General features: G+C 34.4%; 1 protein-coding gene across 2 annotated transcripts in view; it reads left to right on the forward strand.

Annotated features, from left to right (window-relative positions):
* The window catches only part of LOC129230096 (WD repeat-containing protein 47-like), a 117,762-nt gene extending 106,376 nt beyond the window's left edge, over positions 1 to 11,386 (forward strand). For both annotated transcript variants that reach the window (XM_054864494.1, XM_054864495.1), the window contains exons 6-7: positions 1,308 to 1,526; positions 7,952 to 11,386. In XM_054864494.1, coding sequence (XP_054720469.1) covers positions 1,308 to 1,526; positions 7,952 to 8,097 — 365 coding nt within the window. In that variant the 3' untranslated portion in view covers positions 8,098 to 11,386. The remainder of the gene's footprint in view (positions 1 to 1,307; positions 1,527 to 7,951) is intronic.
* Positions 11,387 to 21,176: the final 9,790 nt, after the last annotated feature.

The raw sequence follows: 21,176 nt of genomic DNA on the forward strand, positions 1-21,176 counted from the left end.
AAATTTCTGTGCACACCCCTCATTACACTTCCTAATATTCGCCCGTTCGAAAGTTGATTCAACTAAGTTGCCTCATATGAAAGATGTCTTACGATTTACTTCTTTTGTTTTTTGTCTTTACACATTTTCCTGCTTAAAAAAATAATTTTTTCTTTATTGTTAAGTGCATTTACTTCTCTTGAATTTTGTATCATTTTACGATGTCATTATTGCGAACTTGGGTTGTTTTGTTCTTCATCATAATTTTTGAAATAATAGTCTTGTAGGTTTCTTCTTGAAATAATTATATTCTTGATTTTAAAATTGTATATGTAGGTATTTTTATCCCATTTCATTTGTGCTGCTACTTTTCTACTTTTATTCCCTACTGTCCTAATTGTTCAATCTCTTTCGATTCGGCTTACACCTCTAGCAAACTCATTTTTTCCATTGTTTCTTTTTTCCGCTAATAACTCTGCGCGATGTAAAAAAACCCTTAAAAATGCTTTTGACATCCCTTATTTTAATTATATTTCTAAATTGTAACTTCAATAATGTAAATAATACTGGAAGTTTCTTTTTATGGGATCGGTTGCGTTTGATTCGTATGCAACATGCAATGCTTCCAAGTTTTTTTTTTTCCTCTCTCTCTCTCTCTCTTTCTTTCATTTAATTGTTGTCACATGGTAAAAAACTTTTCGGCCATGGGGCTCATAGGACTGAGGTCGATGCTCTGTTTTTACACCGAAAAATAAGTAAAATAATTGTGAAATAACGTTTTTTTTTTTTTTTTTTTGATGATTTTAAAAATGCTTTAAGGTTTTATTTTTAAAAAATGAGACCCCCGTGAGTCTCCCTCCTCGCAACAATAGCGCAGGCTTTTGAACTTTTCATCTTTCTGGCCCCCAGAAGAATGTTAACGGTTCATATAATGATCCATTCCCGTCCAAATAGAAATAATGACTATCAAAAACTTTTTTTTAAAAAAAGTGTTATTTCTTTTTTGTAGTACTACTCTAGCAGTAAATTTATGATCAACATTTTAGTTACTAAATTTTGTAGTAAATGTATCACATAAAATACTATTAAATACTATCAGTATTGCTCTTATTGGCGACAAGCAGGGAAATTGTCACAAAATTTTTGTTGAATACAATATTATGTCATTGCTAAGAATACCATTGCCGAAGTTCGTATCAGCTGACACATAGATCATTGTATTACTTATTTTCACAAAAGCAATTGGTTGAATACTTTATATTTTTCGTATAACGTGCTTTTCTACGGTTTATTTGATAGGTATTATATATATAGCTTTATTTTGATAGGTAGTGCAGCTGCCACCGTGTCCGTGGACCCGTCTGGTCGTTTGTTGGTGTCAGGCCACGATGATTCTAGTTGTATGCTGTACGACATGAAGGGCAGCAGGATATTGCAGACTTTCAAGCCTCATACTGCTGACGTAAAGACAGCCAGACTCTCCCCCAAGGCTTTCTATTTGCTGACGGGGTCCTACGACTGCAAACTGATGCTCACTGATCTGCAAGGTAAGATTATCGCCTTGTTAAATTCTGGTTTGTTATGAGTTTTTTCTGTGTTACGAAGTAATTTTAAGGTTGACGTACCGCTAGTATATTTTTAACATTAAGTTAGTTACGATTGAATGCTGTTCTTTCTGATGGGGCTGCGTTAGAGACACTATCTTTTGCAGACCCCGTGCGATCTCCCGATACAGCATTCTTTCATGCAGCGCCACTATCGGCAGATGCTATTACCGTGAGGGTTTTGACGCGCAGTTACCATACCAGGTGGAGGCATCTGGACTCTTTTCGATGCGAAACTGCACTAGGAATTTAATTTTGCCGAGCATACCAAGCCAAACGAGTTCTTTATGGATATTTTACATGTCGCATGAACATATGACATGGACGCTATCTAATTTCTGCATCTTGAAAATCCAACGACTGGACCTTTGGGCGTAAGAGACCAGTGTCTAACCACTACACCACTCTGTCGGCGCTTGAATGTTTCTTATACACGGATACCTTGAAGCATCATGAGTCATAAACATCGGTAGAACACCATCCATGTCGAAACACGGCTGAGTTTTGCTCCATGTTCTCGCAGATGTTTTTGCGGTAAAACATCTCCGAATCCTCGAAACTCCGCAAAATCACTAGCGCCGACTCAATGGGACATGAGGTGGCTCCCCCCCTCCAATAAATTGTGTCTGTTTTAGAAGAAGTGGCCAGTGCATATTTCTTTAGGATGAGTTCCTTTTTTAATTGAAGAGTGTCAGTAGCAATTGTGAAGCTCTAACGAATTTGTATGCCTTTGTGAAATTTCTGATGTTAAGGCAAAGGTTCTATTTAATTTACTAAAAGATAGTCTCCTACACCTAGACTTGCCTTTTCAGTATTTAAGAGGACTGTTATGGACGGTTTGTTGCGTCAAATATGAGTCGGGTGAACTATAAAAGTTGGTTTTAGATTTATAGTCACAAGCAATATATGTCCACTGCGCGGCTCACCACAAAATACATCTTCAAAAATGTCCGTTAAGACAAGTGACATGGTGTCATTGAAACAGAAAATTTGCACACAAAGTTTTAGATTCTTATACCTTGAAAATGCCATGTCACATATTGCTGGTTCATGCGAATTGCACACATCGGGAAATGTATAAAACGACGTTTACAAGGTACGAAAATCCGAAATTTTTTCGGGGGAAGCCTCCCAGACCCCCGTTGTTTGTAGGGGTTTCATACCCCCTTGACCTCTCCTTTATAACTTCCTGCCCCCTCATTAATTTTTGCAAGTCGGCGCCCCTGCGTAAAATATCTGCGAGAACATGGTGCAGAATTTAGCTGTTTTTGACATGGATCGTGTTGTATTGATTTTTATGACTTAAGACTTGAATATATCTGCTTTTAACAAACATTCGACAGTAACCAACATAATGTTGAAAACAAAGCCGAAGTATGCCCACTTTAGGACCACTCTGTATATATTCTTACTGACTTTTAAACATTTTGCTGATTGTGATTTGTCTCTTTGTGTGTAGTAGACTCAGTAAGCAAACTTATGCACAGAAACTTAGACATAAAAGAGGAAAACTACGAAAACTTCAACAATGCATCTTTTAGGCTTTCCTGAAAGGACAGAGTGTGAAACACATGGATTAGAGAACAAACCAAAGTTACTGACATGATCCACGTATTTATTGCGAGTACGCCGCCCTCGCCATATAGTGCCATAACCAAAAGAAAAGAAGATAGGATAATCAGAGGCATTAACATCAAATTTGAGATTGTCGTTCTTCCCAGTGAGGTTTAAACATTGTCCCCTAAATTCATTCCGAGACTCTTGGTGAAATCGTTCCATTTTCGTCAATATTAACACAAACAGGGGCGGCAAATAGGAGGGTCAAGAGGGGGCGGTCGCATCCCCAAATTTTATGAGCAGAATGATAGAAAATGGGTGAATTCAATTTATGTAAATCGGAAACCAATGTTCATTTAAAAAAATCTCGCTGGATCTCGGTAACTATTTTGTGAAACTCGACGCATTCAAAGACTAGAAAAAGTGTCTTTCGTTATTTGGATGATGACTTAAATTCATGAAGTATTATCTGGCCTTTTCAGAACATAGAAAAGTGATAGAGAACCATGGATAATTTTAACTAAAGAAGGAATTTCCTCATTTTGGCTAAATATTTCATACTTGTGTGCCCAGTGTAACGATGGTATGTCCAATATGAGAGGCTCGTGCAAAGTGGTGTGGCTGTATGGTTTTCACAAGAACATTCCTTCATATTTTACAATTACTTTTACGCTCATTTTTTAAGTGTATATTTATTCAATGAGTGTTCATCGCTTTCTTCTGCTAGAAACACATTTCAGCTGCTCAATGCATTACATGCTTTCATAGAAACTTCTTAAAAATGCATGTGATTATTGAATAAAAAAAACATATCAACAAATACCTTTTATGGGGCTCTATAATTATGCAATCGCGGAGTAACACAAGATGGTCTTCAAGAGTTAAAACCATAAATTCTCTAACTTCAAAAGCAGTAATTTGACGACTGGAAGAATTATTGCAAAATTATTCTTTCAATGGTGAAAAAGCTCATGCCCTTTACCATGTATGACTTCGTTTGAAGATTTTGAAAAATGCCTTACTCTATCAAAACATCTGCTACCCTTAATTTTCGGACTATTCAAACCACAGTTCAATCTACAATTGATCTGTGCAGCATACTACCATAGTTTATTATACAATTGAAACTGAAACTAGATTTTATATAGATGCATATTACAATCAATCGTGAAACCTTTCAAAAAATTCTTCCTCCGAGCCAATTTTAAAAAGGCGTCAAAAAAAAAAAAAAAAAAAAAGTGACGAAAACCCATATGATGTCAAGTCAAACATTGTTTTCATAATATTTTGTATGAAGTAATCGATTCAGTTTCGAATGAAATTAACACAAGATTTGATGATAATTATTTTTCTGTATGGTTGGCTCTATATTATCTGGATTGGATGTTGAAAACGAAAAATAAAATGTTTCAATTATAAGTTAAAATTTTTAGCACAAGGCAAGAAACATTACAAGCAATATACCGACAGACCGGTCATCACATCCAGAGACTGCAGTTTTGTCCTTGTTATGGACTCATCAGTCTGGAATAGTGAACAACAGAGCTGGATGCAGACGACATCTCATTGAAGCTGAGAGTGCCGACGAGACTAGGTTATTCAATGATGAAAACTTAAGCCCCTCACAATTTTTGAAGTTGCCTGGGTGATTTTGAAGAGCAAGATATCAAAAGTGTTTTCATACATAACTTTGTTACTTCAATTATTTTTTAACTATTCCAATCAGCTCAGCTAGTAAAGAAAGATTTTCTTTTTTTGTCTCAGGAGGTTACAGAATTATTTTCGAAACACAATGGGCATTTTCTATTTAGTTGTACTGGCAAAACAGCACGACACTGGGCACTGACAGATTAGTAACACGATTTCCTGCTCTTCCGAATTCCAAAAATCATGCATTAAAACTTTTCCAAGAGGTATAAAAACTTTAGTATCGAGATGTTTTGTATGATAACTTATTAGAAAAATGAATCAAAATTTTAATTGCTTCCAAACACAAATTTTTATTCATAGTAAACCGATTTTATGACCACTCCCTGCTAACTAATGTGTGTTTTGTATCGCACTGTAATAATACATATTTAAGAAACTCGACCCCCCAAATGAAATGCTGAAATGCCGCCCCTGAACACAAAATTAAGTTTTAAGTAGGTGTTTTCCCTTCCAGGCCCTTTCTCAGCTCAAAATCTATAGTGCTTTGGTACCCTTACCTCTTCCCATGTGGGGGGGCCATGAAATTGAATTAAGTTACGTATGGTAGAGAGTCATCCTTGGAATTCGATGGTTCTCTGACGAAACCTTAGACACGTCAGGCGAAATGTCACCAAAAATATCCTGGCCTTTTATACAATCCTGGAAAATATGTTATAGACGCTGACGTGCTGAAAGTCTTAGTTTCTGTATCTTTGCCAAAGATATAATGTTTCATCGCCGAATTGATCATGTTAGCTATCAAGAGATTTATATGCTTACATTGAGTAATAAATCGTCAAAATATTTGCAAGATTGAAGAAAAACTTTTTTTAAGGAGACAGCTAAAGCTTGACCATGGAGAGATGACGGATGACTTAGAAGCGGAAGCATCATTTGTAATAGGTTGTTTATTATTATTTTGTAATAGATAAGATCAGCGAGAACGTCCCTTTTACTACACGGCGCTTTCTGGTTAATCCTACCTATTAATAAAATAATAGTTTAAAAAACTAAAAAAAAACACGCTTTAGTAGCAAAATGAACTAAAAAGTTAAAAATAATCTTTGGATGACAAGTAAGTATATAAAGTAATTGACCAAGCATTTAATTTTACTGTAATAACAAAAAGCGTGAGGGGCTGCCTATTTACATTTTTGCATGGATAACAAGTGGAAGAAATTTAAGACCATTGATAAGAAGCCCCCCACGCTTTTTTTTTTCTATTACAGTAAAATTAAGTGTTTGGATGACAAGTATATAAAGTAATCGACCAAAGATTATTTTTAACTTTTTAGTTCATTTTGCTACTAAAGCGTGTTTTTTTAGTTTTTAAAATTTTTTGTACGAATTATCATTAATGATTCACGAGGGGGGGGGGATTACGCAGACTACGCTATAGACATTTTTAGGGGAGAGGGTATTTTAAAGCGGTCTTTTTTTTTTTTTTTTTGGATGATTCTAATTCGGGGGAGGGGGGGGGGAACTCTTAGAGGGAAGGACACCTCCAAGATTGTGGATTCACGATTCTAGTTTTTGTACTCAAATGATCAAAAATTGTTTGTATTTTTTATTTCTAAAAAATATAAAGTCCTTATTACTGTTTTTACTTCCTTTTACAAAAAAGGAAGTATTGTATTCGCGAAAAAATTTTCACTCAAAAATCGCCCTTAATTTCCATTTTGCTCACCCCCAAATGAATGTTGAGTTTTTTTTTCGATTCGACCACATGCAGAAAAGTGCCTAAGAATGTATAGACACGCGAAATATCCATTTTGACCATCACCGAGGTAATTACAACGACTTTTCTCGTGACGTCTGTATGTATGTGCGTATGTGTGTATGTGCGTATGTATCTCGCATAACTCAAAAATGGTATGTCCTAGAAAGTTGAAATTTGGTACATAGACTCGTAGTGGGGTCTAGTTGTGCACCTCCTATTTTGGTTGCATTCGGGTGTTTCTAAAGGGGTCTTTTGCACCTTTTTGGGGGGAAATCATTGTTAATTTCGATGCAAACTCAAGTGGTGTTATAATTTGGCGGTCACTTGGCGATATATCGCCAGTCTTTTGGTTGCCAAGTTTTGTCGCCAACTTGGCGAAAAATTTGGCGATTTTTTTTTATTTTTTTAAATCTGCTTTCAATGTGGCCATTGCTAGTGATATTTAAAGAGTTAGAGAGAGAATCCCATTAAAATTGCAATAATAGGGAAATAGCATTAAATTGGTGTAAAAGGAAGTCATGTGATGCACACATCAGCTCGTTTTTTTTTCAAACAAGGTTTAGATACTAAATATTGCTAACACTTGTAGCTCTTAAATGAAATCTTTGTGTGTGTTCGATTTTTATAATGGAATGTATCTTAGTATTCTATTGCATTATTTGCATCAGACATTTTGAATGCTTTCTGTTAAATTCATAAGCAAACATTGTTACACTGCGCAGCTCTGATTTGTACGTTGTAAGTAATTCTAATAAGCCACTGGCTATTCGTCCAAAGGAAAGTTGGATCCACAAACATACAAGTTAAACTAATAAAAGCGTGTTAATTAGAATAAACTAATAACTTATCGTTAATAAATTAATGTGATTATAGAATATTGCGTTGTCAGCGGGTCTGAGATTGCATTCCAAATTTTAAAAGAATCCGACCAGAAAAAGTGGGCGAAAATAGAGTTGAAAGATTATAAATTTAATTTCGGTGTAGACGGGATTAGAACGCACACCCAATGATTCCCGGAGGGGGACGTCAGCGAAGACCTGCGCCTTAGACCGCTCGGCCACGAATGCTCATGAAGTGGTGGAATATACTAACAGTAATAAGCCACTAGCTCTTTGTCCAAAGGAGAGTTACTCACAAACACACAAGTGAAGCTAATAAAAGTGTGTTAAAAATGATGTTTCCGCTTCAAGGTCATCCGAAATCTCTCTGGGTTCAAGCTTTACTATTTTTTACCATCGTATTAATAAAAAATTCGAACCTCTGTCAGACACTTTAGCAGTCGTTGGAAGTCTTCTTCAACCAATCAGAAAGTTTTAATCGGCGAATTCGGATGTGTGACGGAGGTTCAATCCAGCTGGTGAATACTATCATATAACTTTTTTTTTTTTTTTTTCATTTTTAGGTGATTTAACACAGCCTCTAGCAACTGTTCGTGTAGCAGAACATGCCGACAAGGTCATACAAGGACGATGGCATCCCCACGAGTTTACGTTCCTTTCTACGAGTGCTGACAAAACGGCCACTTTGTGGGCATTACCTCAGACATGATACGGACTTTTTCATGTGACGTCACACCAGCCTCATTTTCCGACCTCTGCTTTTTTAGAATTTCACCGACATTTCATAGGACTAATTAGATGCGCCTTAAACCGCGGCGGGAAACATTGTGATTGTAAAATATCTTTGTATATTTGTACTTAGAAAATAACATAAGGGGAAATTGTTAATTTCTCCGACTGTGGTACATGTTTTTTGTAACATTTTTAGTGAAGCACTTAGTTATTGAAGAGGGTGTTAACTATTGTTCATGTGACGGTGAATGATATGTTGGAATTCCCTCTTCTGCAAAAAATGAATAAATAGAAGATTTTTTTTTTGTAATTTTTTTTTCACAACCTTAGTTTTTTAAGTTAGCGCCGATGATGAATTATATTTTTGAAGGTTCTTTGATATTTATATCAAACGGTTATTAATTTTAATACTTGTTTAGTTTTTAGAATTTAAACACTTCATTGTTTCAGTAAGTTACCGCCTTATAGCTAGGGCTAAATGAATGTCACTTTTGTTTTAAAGTCGTAACATTTTTCCACTCATTCTGTAAAATAAATATAAATTTATTATTATTCACAGTAAAAGTATTAAAATTCTTATACAATTAATGTGTATCAATTGAAAAAAAAAATCCCAGTTTTATTCATTATTTTTTTCCGATATCAAAGTAGCGTTTTCGAAGCAATTTATAAAACAGAAAAAACACTAATCACCGTGAATTTCAATTTGCATTTTGTAGAGGGAAAGGGGGGAAAAGGCGATTGCTCTCACAAATGTTTGAAGCTGCTTCTGCTTCCAGCATAAAAAATACCGCCAGGGGCGCATCGATGGGTGGTCACGGGAGATCACCGTGTCGTTGATATGTTAAATATGTCCTTATTCGGCAAAATTTGCTGACGACTTGACAAATTTGAAGACAGTATTGCAACACTGAGATTTTTTTTTTTTTAATTTTTTAAACTGGAACTTTCGGGGCGCCCATACCGCAAAGTTTTAACTCAGAAAAGAGTGAAATCTAATAATCCATAACAGTTACGAGTTTTTTTTTTTTTTTTTTTTTTTACTAAATGAACTACACTGTATAAAAATTAAAAAAAAAAAAAAAAAAAAGCGAAAATCTCTATTAAACTGGGATTCTGTAAACATTTCTAGAAATGACACCACCTTTTTGAGTAAAATTCATAAGATTACTAAAGGAGAAACTATACCGTTTCTAGAAAACTTTACGGAAATCTAGTTCCTTCCCGCCCATTGACATCATTTGTAAACGACCCCTTAAACGTTTCGGTTTTAAATTTTTCAGAACAATTTCTTCGGATGAAATTGAATATTCTGAAAGAGTGGACGTAGCTGAGTGCTTTTTTTTTTTTTTTTTGGAGGCAGCTGTAAAACATAGGATGACTTATTTTCATTTTCACCATTGCTTCTGCTCGTGTTATGTTTCATAATCATCGAATTGACTTAACACTGTGATAAGAAGAACATTTAGAACGGTGTATTGTTTTCAGTTTAATAGGCATAAGAATACCGTTTACTATAGTCTATGTAACAAGAAACGGCGTGTCAGGGGGGGCAGGTTTCCCACTCTCCACTCCTTTTCCCTTCTGATAGTCAAGGTTACGTCACTCTGAATTTTTTCTCCAAGTTGCTTCTGCAACACATAGCATTTGCACAGGTAAGGTGGGAAGAGTCCATTGTGCCGAAACCATGACAACCAGAAGGGGAAAATGGTGGAGAGTAGGAAAGTTATTTGGCCTTGACACGCCAATTCTCGTTACATAGACTATAACTTTTTTAAGGCAGTAAAAGAATTTGATAGGCCGTTTTGATGCCGCCTTTTAACTGACTTAAATAGCAGATAAAAGAATATTGAGAATTCTTTTCACTTATTATATACTAAGCAGTTAGCTAATGATCAAAAGAGATGAAATGTTCGAATATTATTTTTAGGCAAAGTATCTTTGGCGATTTTTTTTTTTTACCTCAGTCTCTAAAGATGATGCTAAGAGCTTTAAAAAAAGACATTGTTTGATTTTCTGGATTCTTATCACATTTGGCATTCCAAGTACTATAATCTATGGTTTTTAATCTAGGTCAAATTTGTAAATATCCCAAGATCGTTACTACTGTGCAAAATATTACACGTATTACGAGGTTAGAAGCAACATCTTTACCAATGCATAAAAGTTTGAGCATGCTCCGCGATATAAGTATGCGGAGGGAAACTTATTGTGCGAAAAAACAAAATGGCGAATTAACGTACTCTGGCATTGAGCAGTTGTTGGTGTAATCTTCATTTTAACTTGAAATTGGAATGCAGAATCATGTTCAGTTTTTAGTCAGAATGTTGATTATCCTTCAAACTAGTCTTGTCTATTATTTGATAAGAACACTGAAAATAAAAGTTTCATTCCTGAAGTTTCCATCCATTCGTCGATAAAGAAGATCCTTGTGAACCTCGAGACCCTGTCTATAGTAATGCAGCCGGGGGGTGGGGGGGGGAGCCTCATACTCCTAAATTTTAACACAGATATCGCGAATCCTAATATGGTAATTTTCTTATGTAAGAACGGCTGAGACACCCCCCAGAAGGTAAAATCTGATTGCGCGAGTGCGTGCAAAGAACATATTTTGGAAGTTGGTGCGATATACAGTTGTTTCTCAGGCATAGAAAATGGTAAACTTTCTATTCTTATTATTAATAGTTTTTTATACTGTTGTCATGGCAGCTAATAAGAAATATGGTTGTACTGAATACATTCCTAAATAGTGTCAACAGCTCAGTTGTATGCAATATTTATCAATATAATGTCAACTGTTTAAGTATTAATCTTGACAAAAGTTGTACTTCTATATTTTAGTGATTAAAGCAGTAAAAATGAAAAATAAAAAACAAATCATTTCTTGGAGTTCAAAATAATTTATATATCGATTACTTGTTTCGATTTAAAAATCATAAAATTTTTTTTTTTTTAAATGTAACTAACTTTTCTTACTAGCAACCTAAAAAAAAATAATAATAGTAAAATTGCATTCGCGTCATTAAAAATTCATTAATAATCTGGTTAATGATTTCAAAAAATACTAAATTCATTTTACTAGGCAATGCATTTAGCTGTGCAGCAGAAAAAATAATCTGCTGTGTACACTGTAAATACCTCAAAATAATTTAGTGTCTTTTAGTAACACGATTGGATTTGTAGATTAATACTGTTTCAAGGGTTTTTTTTTTTTTTTTTGTATTATATGTCATGTAAAATGTTAATAAAACTATATTCAACTTTTATTTTGTGCTTCTTTTTCATTAGTATCAACACTTGGAGGCCAGTGGCAGATTTGCGGGTTTGGTAGTCCACCGCTATGAACTTTTGAGGGCCTATTAGAGATGAACAGAAATACGAAAAATATTTTTTATGTGCGTTATTTAATCCTCTTTGTGACCCCTATGTCGCGGCTGGTCCCTCACAATTGCGACACGGTCAATACGTCACCGCTTTGAGGCAGGGGTCCCCAAGGGTGATTGTGATCCGAAATTTCCGAAAATTTTTGACTGCCGTTTCCGAAAATTTTGAGCTGACAACACATTTTAATACTAAAAAATTATTTCAAAAAAAAATTTTTGAAATGTTTTTTACTACCTTTAAAAAAAAGGAAGTATTGTATTAGCGAAAACATTTTCACTCAAAAATCAGCCTTAATTTCTATTTTGCTCACCCCCGAATGAATGTTGGTTTTTTTTTTTTCGACTCGACTACACGTAGATATATGCATAGGAACGAACTGACATCCGAAATATCCATTTTGAGGATCCTCGAGTTAATTACAACGAATTTTCTCGTGACGTCTGTATGTACGTATGTATGTGTGTATGTATCTCGCATAACTCAAAAACAGTATGTCTTAGAAAGTTTAAATTTGGTACGTGGACTCCTATTGGGGTCTAGTTGTGTATCTTCCCTTTTGGTTGCATTCGGATGTTCCTAAGGGGGTCTTTTGCCCCTTTTTGGAAGGAAATCATTGTTAATTTCGATGTAAACTCAAGTGGTGTTATAATTTGGCGTACACTTGGCGATATATCGCCAGTCTTTTGGTCACCTTGTCGCTAACTTGGCGACTTTTTTTTTTTTTTTTTTTTGAATCTGCTTTTGATTTTTCCACTGTTGGTGATATTTAGAGAGTAAACTAATGAATCACATTAAAATTGCCAATAATGGAAAAATGACATTAAATTGGAGTAAAAGGAAGTCATGTGATGCACACATCAACTCGTTTTTTAATAATTTCAATGATTTTTGCATGCATATTTGAAGAGGTTTCACGCGGTGGGAGGGGGGTCGAGCTTCCGCACAGTTTCAGAAAATTTCATTGTCTTTGGAAAATTTTGCTTGATTCCATTTTGAGATAGACTCTAGGGTGTGTTGAGAAAAATTTTCTTTAAAGTGCCACAAACGGAAAAATTTTGGAGCCTCTTTTTTAAAGCATATACAGGGTGTTCCGTTTTAACCTGCAAAACCTTTATTTTCGCAACCATTAGTCCTAAATCAGGGGCGGCATTTCAACATTTCATTTGGGGGGTCGAGTTTTTTTTGAATCTGAGTTCCCTTGAGAATGAAATAAAATGCATATTGGTGTACAGGATAAAATAGAAGGTTATTCAAAGAATTGAAATTTTAATTACTACAGTTTTAACTTATTTTGTAATAAATTATATCACAAAATATTTTAATACTAGAGTTTTTACCTTTTAGAAAGTTTTAATGTATGGTTTTCAGAATCCGGAAATCTTGTTACTTGATTCCATTAATGTGCAGTGTGGTACTTTTTTGCCAATACAATTGAAGATAAAAGTTTTTTTATCCCATTGTGCTCGGAAGGTAATTTTCTAACCTCCTAACACACAAAAAACTTTCACAACTAGCTGAGCTAATTGGAAAAATTCAAAAACAGTTCAAGCAACAAAGTTATGATAGAAAACACATCGCCAAGATTTTTCTCCTTAAAACAACGCCAGCTACTTTGAAAATTGTGCTAGTCTTCGTTTTTCATCATTGAATAGCATAGTCGCTATTTGCAAAACAATTCCTCTTGCTTTTGTGCTATAACTTTTACTTATAATTGTAATATTTTATTTCTCTTTTTCAATAAAATATCAATATAAATATTGAACTTATTGGACAGCAACACAGATAAAAAATTTATCATAAGATCTTGTTTTAATTTCGTCAGAAACTGAATCTATTATCTTATACAAAATATTAATTCACTTTTATGACTTTATATCATCATGTAGATTTTTGACAATTCTTCTAAATTCATTTGGATTTTTTAAGATTGGTCCGCAGTATGATTATTTTTTTTTTTCATTTCACTCTTGGTTAAAATATACATCAGCGCAAAAATTCCAAATTGTTTCAATTTTAGATTAAGCTGAAGCTTGGACAGTCAGAAAATTCAGGATAGTGGATTAAAGATGTTTTGATAGAGTATAGCATTTTTCAAAAAATCTTCACAGTACGAACAAAGCGAATAAAAACTCAAACAAAGCCATACATATACATGTTAAAGGGCATCAGCTTTATCACCATTGAAAGAGCCGCTTTCAAATGTTCAGATTTAACAAGGAGGACTCTTAGAGATCATCTTGTGTCACTTAGAGATGACCAAGTTAAAGAGCACCCAGAAAATGAATTTGTTGATGTGCGACTTTTTTCAAAAAAAGCATGTCTTTTGTAAGAATTTTCTATGAAAGTATACAGTGTATTGAGTTGGTGAAATGTGTTTCTAATAGAAGAAATTGATGTTCACTCACTAACTTTACATACAATTGAAATATGAATGTAACAACTTATGCAAAATTCCAGTAAAATCGTGCAGCCCTCTATGGATGCGTTATCATAGCACTGGGCACACAAGTATGAAACATTCTGCCTGCATAAGGAGAGTACCTCTTTAGTTGAAAAAAACTTGGATCCTCCACCAGTTTTTCGAAAAAGACTATAAATGATTCAAGATTTTCCAAGTTATCATTCAAATAGTGAACAATACTTGCTTGTGTCCGGAAATGTTTCAAGATTGATCAACTATTATGGAGAATCAGCTGGCGTTTTTTTCTTTTTTGGTTGTAATTTCCTTTTGCATATGATCAGTGATTTGCGATTTACATGAATTACATTTGCCCGTTTCTTATCATTCTGAGCCAAAAATTTGGGGGTGCAACTGCCCCTTCTCGCTCCCCCTATTTGCCGCCCCTGTCCTAAATGTACACTTCCAGCTGCAAAAATGTTCAAAATTAGATGCAAAGTTAAGGTATTGAAAGTGAAAATAAGTCAAAATATACAAAATTTAACTTTTTATACGGGTTTTTCATGTCCCCTAATTTATGTTTAGGGAACTAATCTCCATTGAAAAACAATTCCAACACAAAAAGTTTGAAATTAATACGACCAATATTCACCGAGATATGAAACGCAGCGTTTTGTAACTTACACCACTTTTCCCTCGCCGTCAATAACGCCTTTTGGGGAAAAATATAGCAGTAAACATATGTTTAAAATTATACGAGTGCATAAAGTGTGGTTTTTTAAATTATTCGAGGTTTTGTCGTGTGTTTTTGCGTATCAGGGTATAACATTTGCATTTATTTTTGAATCGCAATGAAAAATATAAATACCTTGCTTTTCTTACTTTGACGACCTGTCATTCTTCTGAAATGGCGGTAAGTTCCAATCTCATTTTTTGTATGGTCCCTTAAAACTTTAAACTGGAATATGGGGAGATAACATTTCCGGGCTTATTGGCTGTGGTCTAGTTGGAGTAGAAATTCCAGACGTTTCGGCTTGCTTTGCTGCAGCCATCATCAGTGGTTTGAGTTTGGTGAGACTTAAACTGGAATGTCTCCATGAATTTTGGTCACACAAATGTCAAGTTTTTTGTGTTAGAAACATCTTTCAATGGAGATTATTTCCCTAAACATAAGTTGGGGGACCTGGGGCCCATATAAAAAGTTAAATTTTGTATTCTTCGACTTATTTTATCTTCAAACTTTCAATATTTTAACTCTGCATCTGATTTTGAACATTTTTGCAACTGGAAGTGAGGACTAACGGTTGCGAAAATAAAGGCCGTGCAGGTTAAAACGGAACACCCTGTATATTAGTTTCATTGTGAGCATAGTATTGTATATGCTAGTCGGGTTCGATTTAGGAATTTTAGGACAGTAGAAGACAATTACATTTGTAGGGGCCGTTTGAACCCCAAAAAGTCTGCAACTTCACAAGTTTTATTTCATTGCACATGCTACAAGCTAATGCTGAGGGTGCACACAAAAAAATTAACAAACAAATTGATAGTAGAAAATGACTGTTTTGATGTTAAAAGTCCAATTGCTGTACATTATGGTGGGTCGATTTAACTTTTTTTTTTTTTTTTTTTTTCAAATCTTAAACGGATTCCTCAGATTATATTTGTTTTTCCTATTCTGCGATATAATGAAACTATTTCCATCACCCAATCGGGGGTTTTGTGCGCTTTGAACCCGGCGAGGGACATGACAAATCCAGAGGATTTACTATTTGCCTCAACAGCATTTACTATTTTTTTCTCAACATATATTTGTGAGACTTGGTTCTCAGCGCTAAATTTCATTAGCATTTCTTACGTGCATTAATTACAAACTTGCAACCCGCAATTGAACAGCTACAGCTTGCAGAAAATTCAGTGCAAAAGTTATAAAATTTCGTTTCTCACATCGTTTGATACATCATTGTTTTTCAAAATGTGCATAAAATTAATATTTTTTTAGTTTGATTCTCTTTCCCTCTTAAATGGCATTGAAATTTTTAAAATCAATATCAGAAGTTATAATCCTCACATTTTCTTCCTCGTGTGATAAAAAAAATAATGAAGATTCATGGCACCAGATTTCAGGAGGCGTTGACCAGAGTCGTAGTGGTTTTATATTAAAAAGAGGCTCGTGCTGCCATCTGCCGACTGTTTCTCCTAAATAAACTATATTAAATGATGCAGACATTGTTTTTAGTCCTCTTTCTCTTCATATCGAATAGAAGAATCATACTAGAAATATATCATGTTTAAAAAATTATATTAAATGATGCAGACATTGTTTTTAGTCCTCTTTCTCTTTCTATTCATATCGAATAGAAGAATCATACAAGAAATATATCATATTTAAAAAATAATGAATTTTTCAGTTTTGACTATAGGTATATTTTTTTTTTCTGCCAAAATGTATTTCTAAGCTTAAGCTATCAGATATTCTAAAATATGATTTTTTTTTTTTTTTTGTTCTTGTTGTTGTCTTGTGATAGGCTGGAAATTTCGGGTGCGCTGCTTCACTTTTCCAACTGAAGTCCGCCCTCCACAGTACACACATGACATAAGGACCCGGTTCTAAATTATGTAATATCTTACAACTGTTATATATACGAAATTTTGTCCGTATGGATGGATGTTTGTTACTCCTTCACGCAAAAACTACTGAATGGATTTTGATGAAACTTTACAATAATATAGCTTATGCATCAGAATAACACATAGGTTAGTTTTCATCCCGTTATGGAGGGCAAAACCCCCCCCAGAGGGGACCGATAAAACACAATATTCGTATAAATTCTCTAATATGGGGATGAAAAAATGCTTGCACAAATTAACATTATATGTCCATTGAAAGCTCTAATTGTTATGCTGAAGATCAGGGGCGGCTCGTCGCTATGGGCAGGGTGGGCCCGGCCCACCCAAAAAAATTGTAATTAATAAAATACATTATTAACAAAAATATGGTTTTGTGTTCCAGTTTAAAAAAGCAAAAAGTATGGCGAACGAGAGATTTCCAACATCTAGACCCCCCCCCCCCCTTCCCGCATATCTCTAAACATAACCAGAAAGTTTTTAAATCCCACTAATTTTAGCGCTGTGCACAGCTTTGAGAACTGTGGGCTCGCTCGAAGCTGCCCCCGAAACTAAGAGCCACGCCTCTGCCCTTAGCCAATCGCAAGGACTGAATCAGAAAGCGAAAAACGGCGGGTGACAACACCCGAAGGAATTCATTGCAACTCAAGGGTGGGCAAAATTCGCCGAGCCCAAACGAAATCGTAGTTGTCTATAGCGGTTTGGAGGGAAGAGTAAAGGTGCGGGGAAGAGTCGCTCACTAAAATAACATGTAAAAGGGCAGAGAATCGGCTGCCCCCCTGCACATGTGTCAGGGAAAACCTTTTATCATAACATTCCGCTTCTGTTTTTTTTTTTTTTTTTTTGTCTTAATTTTTTCCTCTTCAACAGCTATTACTATATATATATATATATATATATATATATATATATATATATATATATATATATATATATATATATATATATATATATATATATATATATAAGGCATGGAGATTGCCGGTTTCATGAGATTCCGTACATTTGTTTTACAACGCATGCATATTTTTTTTAGTTATTTGTTTGTTTTTGGAGTTAGAGATGCTTATTCTCAAAATTTCTGTGTAATGACTTTCTTTTCGAATAGTAGAGCAGCCCGGTGATCTGACGCACCGGCAAAAAAAAAAAAAAAAAAGGCTGATCCTCAGATTTTTTTGGTCGTTCACGCAAAAAATAAAAAAAAGGAAAAGAAAGAAAACTCCATAATACCTAATGATAATGTTATCCAACACTTGATCTTTTACGTCAGTTTTAAGATTAATTTTCATATTTTTCTATGATTTCTCAGATTTATTTTTGTTGTTGTTCAGACGGAACCTTTTAGACGCGATTTGTCAGTTATCCATGCTTTAATTTTAAGGTTGCTTGAATTGTTAAGTCAAGATGCTTATACTGTAATTAAAGTATTTTTTTTAAATATTATTGAATATCTTTTTATGCCTGTCCTGAAAATAATTTAATTCACCTAGCAAGACCCTTTTTTGCGGGGGTGTTTTTAGTGGTTAGGAACGCAAATCTTTTCTTCTGCTTTCTTTTTTTTCTTACGTGAAAGTGTTACCTTCTAGAAGTAATCATAAACAATGGCCCAGCTAAATTTCAATTATTTTACTCATAAATAAAAAAAAATAAATAAATAAAAAATGCCTTGTTCAAGGAAATAAAAAAAAGGAAAAGAAAAAACTTTTAATATTTAAAAATTGAGGTCAATTTAATATCAAAGTAGTAATTTTGTTTGTTGTGCAAATAATCAGCTGTTTTAATGATTAGTGGGAATATAATATTAAGCTCTCTTAATTAAAGTGCGGCTTAATTAGTAGTTTCAAATGTATGTTAAAAAAATAGTAATTTGTAGATTTGAGGATATACTGGCAATTTATAATTTTTGTAGAATGTCTATTATTGATGTATTCCCCCCCCCATCAGTTATTTTCACTTCAGAAATAATGACATTAATAAGGTCTGTCACGGAGGTGGGGATCTTAACATTAATATAGGCCTAATTGATGCATTTTTCATGGGAAATTTTTTTTTTCTTCGTTGTTACAATCTGCACATGTTAAGCATATGAAAACAAGTTCACTTCTTTTTTTACATTAATTTACATCCCTGAAATTCTAGTTCACGGAGGTGATAGGTCAGAATAATCATACCAAGTTTTTGAAGCAAAATCTATCTTTTTGTTTTTCGACAAAAATCTCACAACTTTAACTAATGGCTGAAAATAAACAAGGGGTTCCCTTGTATCATGGAAAATAAAATTTGATGTCATGACTGCCACATATTAATGAGGAATGGCATTTTGTGTTTAGGTAACGGAGGTGAGAATTTATTGTGTGACATGACCCCTTGTCCTACTAAAACACAATATTAAAAAATTAAATACACTTAAACAATTAATATTTGAGACACTTGTGAAAGGAATAATTAATGAATAAGCATATACTTTTAATTAAACAAGCTATTAAGCAACAAAAACAATCACACAAGGTGTGACACATGCCATGGAGGTGAGAATTCACATGTTGTGAACCAAAAATTTTCTAAAATAAAAAATATTATTAAAAAATTGTTGGCAGATTTAAATAGATATATTTTTGATGAAATTAAAAATCATTGTTAAATGAACTGTAAAAGCTATGTAACAGAAAAGTTACACTTTTTGAAGAATGACTCATAAACATAACTGCGGGCCCACCCACTAAATTAAGGCACGAGCCGCCACTGCTGAAGATGGCACCTGTTTGAAATTTCTAAGTAGAACTAGTATGTTGTGGCCATCACGAAACTTTCTTCTATATTTCCTTTTTCTGATCCCTCCCCATGCTTGACGAGGAAGCAATATTCCTAACAAAAACAAAATGACACATGCAGAAACTTGACGACCATCCCAATGTCTGAATTATTGTAAAAGCAAAGCAAAGAGCGAAAATTGAAAGTTACTTTAAAAGCCTTACTTGAATTAATTACAAATATTTTATTTATTAAAAAACATAAGATGGCAACAGTTAAAAATTTTAATTCATTGAGATAATATTTCCGATCATTTCCATACAATTAAAATCACGAGAAATACGCAGACGACAATCTATTACGATTTATCTTTCTTATTGTTGCATTAATAAAACTATTTTTATTCGAAAAAAAAAAAAAATCAACACCTCTTGGAGCGATTGGAGTCAAAATTGAACCAAAGCCTGTTTACGTATGGATTCACATGTATTCCAAATTTCAAACAGAACGTAGCATTACTTCTTGAGATAGGACACTCACAATGGAAAAAAAGAACGGGCGATTGCGCTACCCCCTTTTTAGCTGTTGACACCAAAATAAAATCAGCTCTTATACCCACTAAGGGCTACTTGTCAAAAATTTTTTGTTTGATTCCGTTTGTTATTTCTTGAGATACAGCAGTCACAATTCACGACAAAAAACGTTCTATAACTCAACCCCCGCTTGAGCTATTGACACCAAAATTTAATCAGCACCTGCTCCAGTTAGGGGCAACATATGGACCAAATTTTGTTTGATTCCGCCAGTTACTTCCTGAGGAATAGCAATCACGCATAACTCAAAAAACGTCCCATTGCTCCACCCCCCTTGGAGGAATTCGCGCCAAAAACCAATGGGCACAAGTTCACATAGGGTCACATATGTGTACCAAATTTCGTTCAATTTCATGCGATAGTTTTTGCTGTAGAGCAGCCACAAAAAACTGGTCACACACAGACGTGACACACACACACACATACATACACACACACAGACAGACAGACATTTTCCAAAAATAGTCGAAATGGACTCAACACACCTCAAAACGTTCGAATCCGTCAAAATTCGAAATTCAAAAATTTGCACGAATCCAATACTTTCTTCTATCTATTAGATATAGAAGAAAGTAATAACTAGTATGTTGTGGCCATCACGAAACTTTCTTCTATATTTTTCTTTTTTTTTTCTGATCCCTCCCCATGCTTGACGAGGAAGCAATATTCCCAACAAAAACAAAATTACACATGCAAAAACTTGACTACGATCCCAATGTCTGAATTATTGCAAACTAGTGATACCCGCACGGCTTCGCCCGTAATAGCAAATTAAAAGGTCTTTTGGTTCGCCTGTATATTTACAAATGATGTGTAGTGAATTTTCTCGCCAATTGGCTTGCACCCATGTTACGGTTCCACGTTATGATAATTTCGTATCTCGCCAATTTGCTTGTGCCCATGTTACGGTTCCACGTTATGATAATTTCGTAATTTATTCGTCCATCTTATATTTTTTCTTAAAATTGGAATAGAAAAGAACAAAATCGAATTTTCGAAAAATCGCTTCGAGGTGCACACCCCCATGCTACATACTAACTTTGTGCCAAATTTCATGAAAATCGGCCGAGCGGTCTAGGCGCTACGCGCGTCACAGACATCCTAAAGACATCCTACAGATATCCTACAGACATCCAGACATCCTCCGGACAGAGAGACTTTCAGCTTTATTATTAGTAAAGAAGAAGCAAAGCAAAGAGCGAAAATTGAAAGTTATTTTAAAAACCTTGCTTGAGTTAATTACAAATATTTTATTTGTTAACAAACATAAGATGGCAACAGTTAAAAATTTTAAATCATTGAGAT

Source organism: Uloborus diversus, chromosome 9, assembly GCF_026930045.1.
Source record: "Uloborus diversus isolate 005 chromosome 9, Udiv.v.3.1, whole genome shotgun sequence".
Lineage (NCBI taxonomy): Eukaryota > Metazoa > Arthropoda > Arachnida > Araneae > Uloboridae > Uloborus > Uloborus diversus.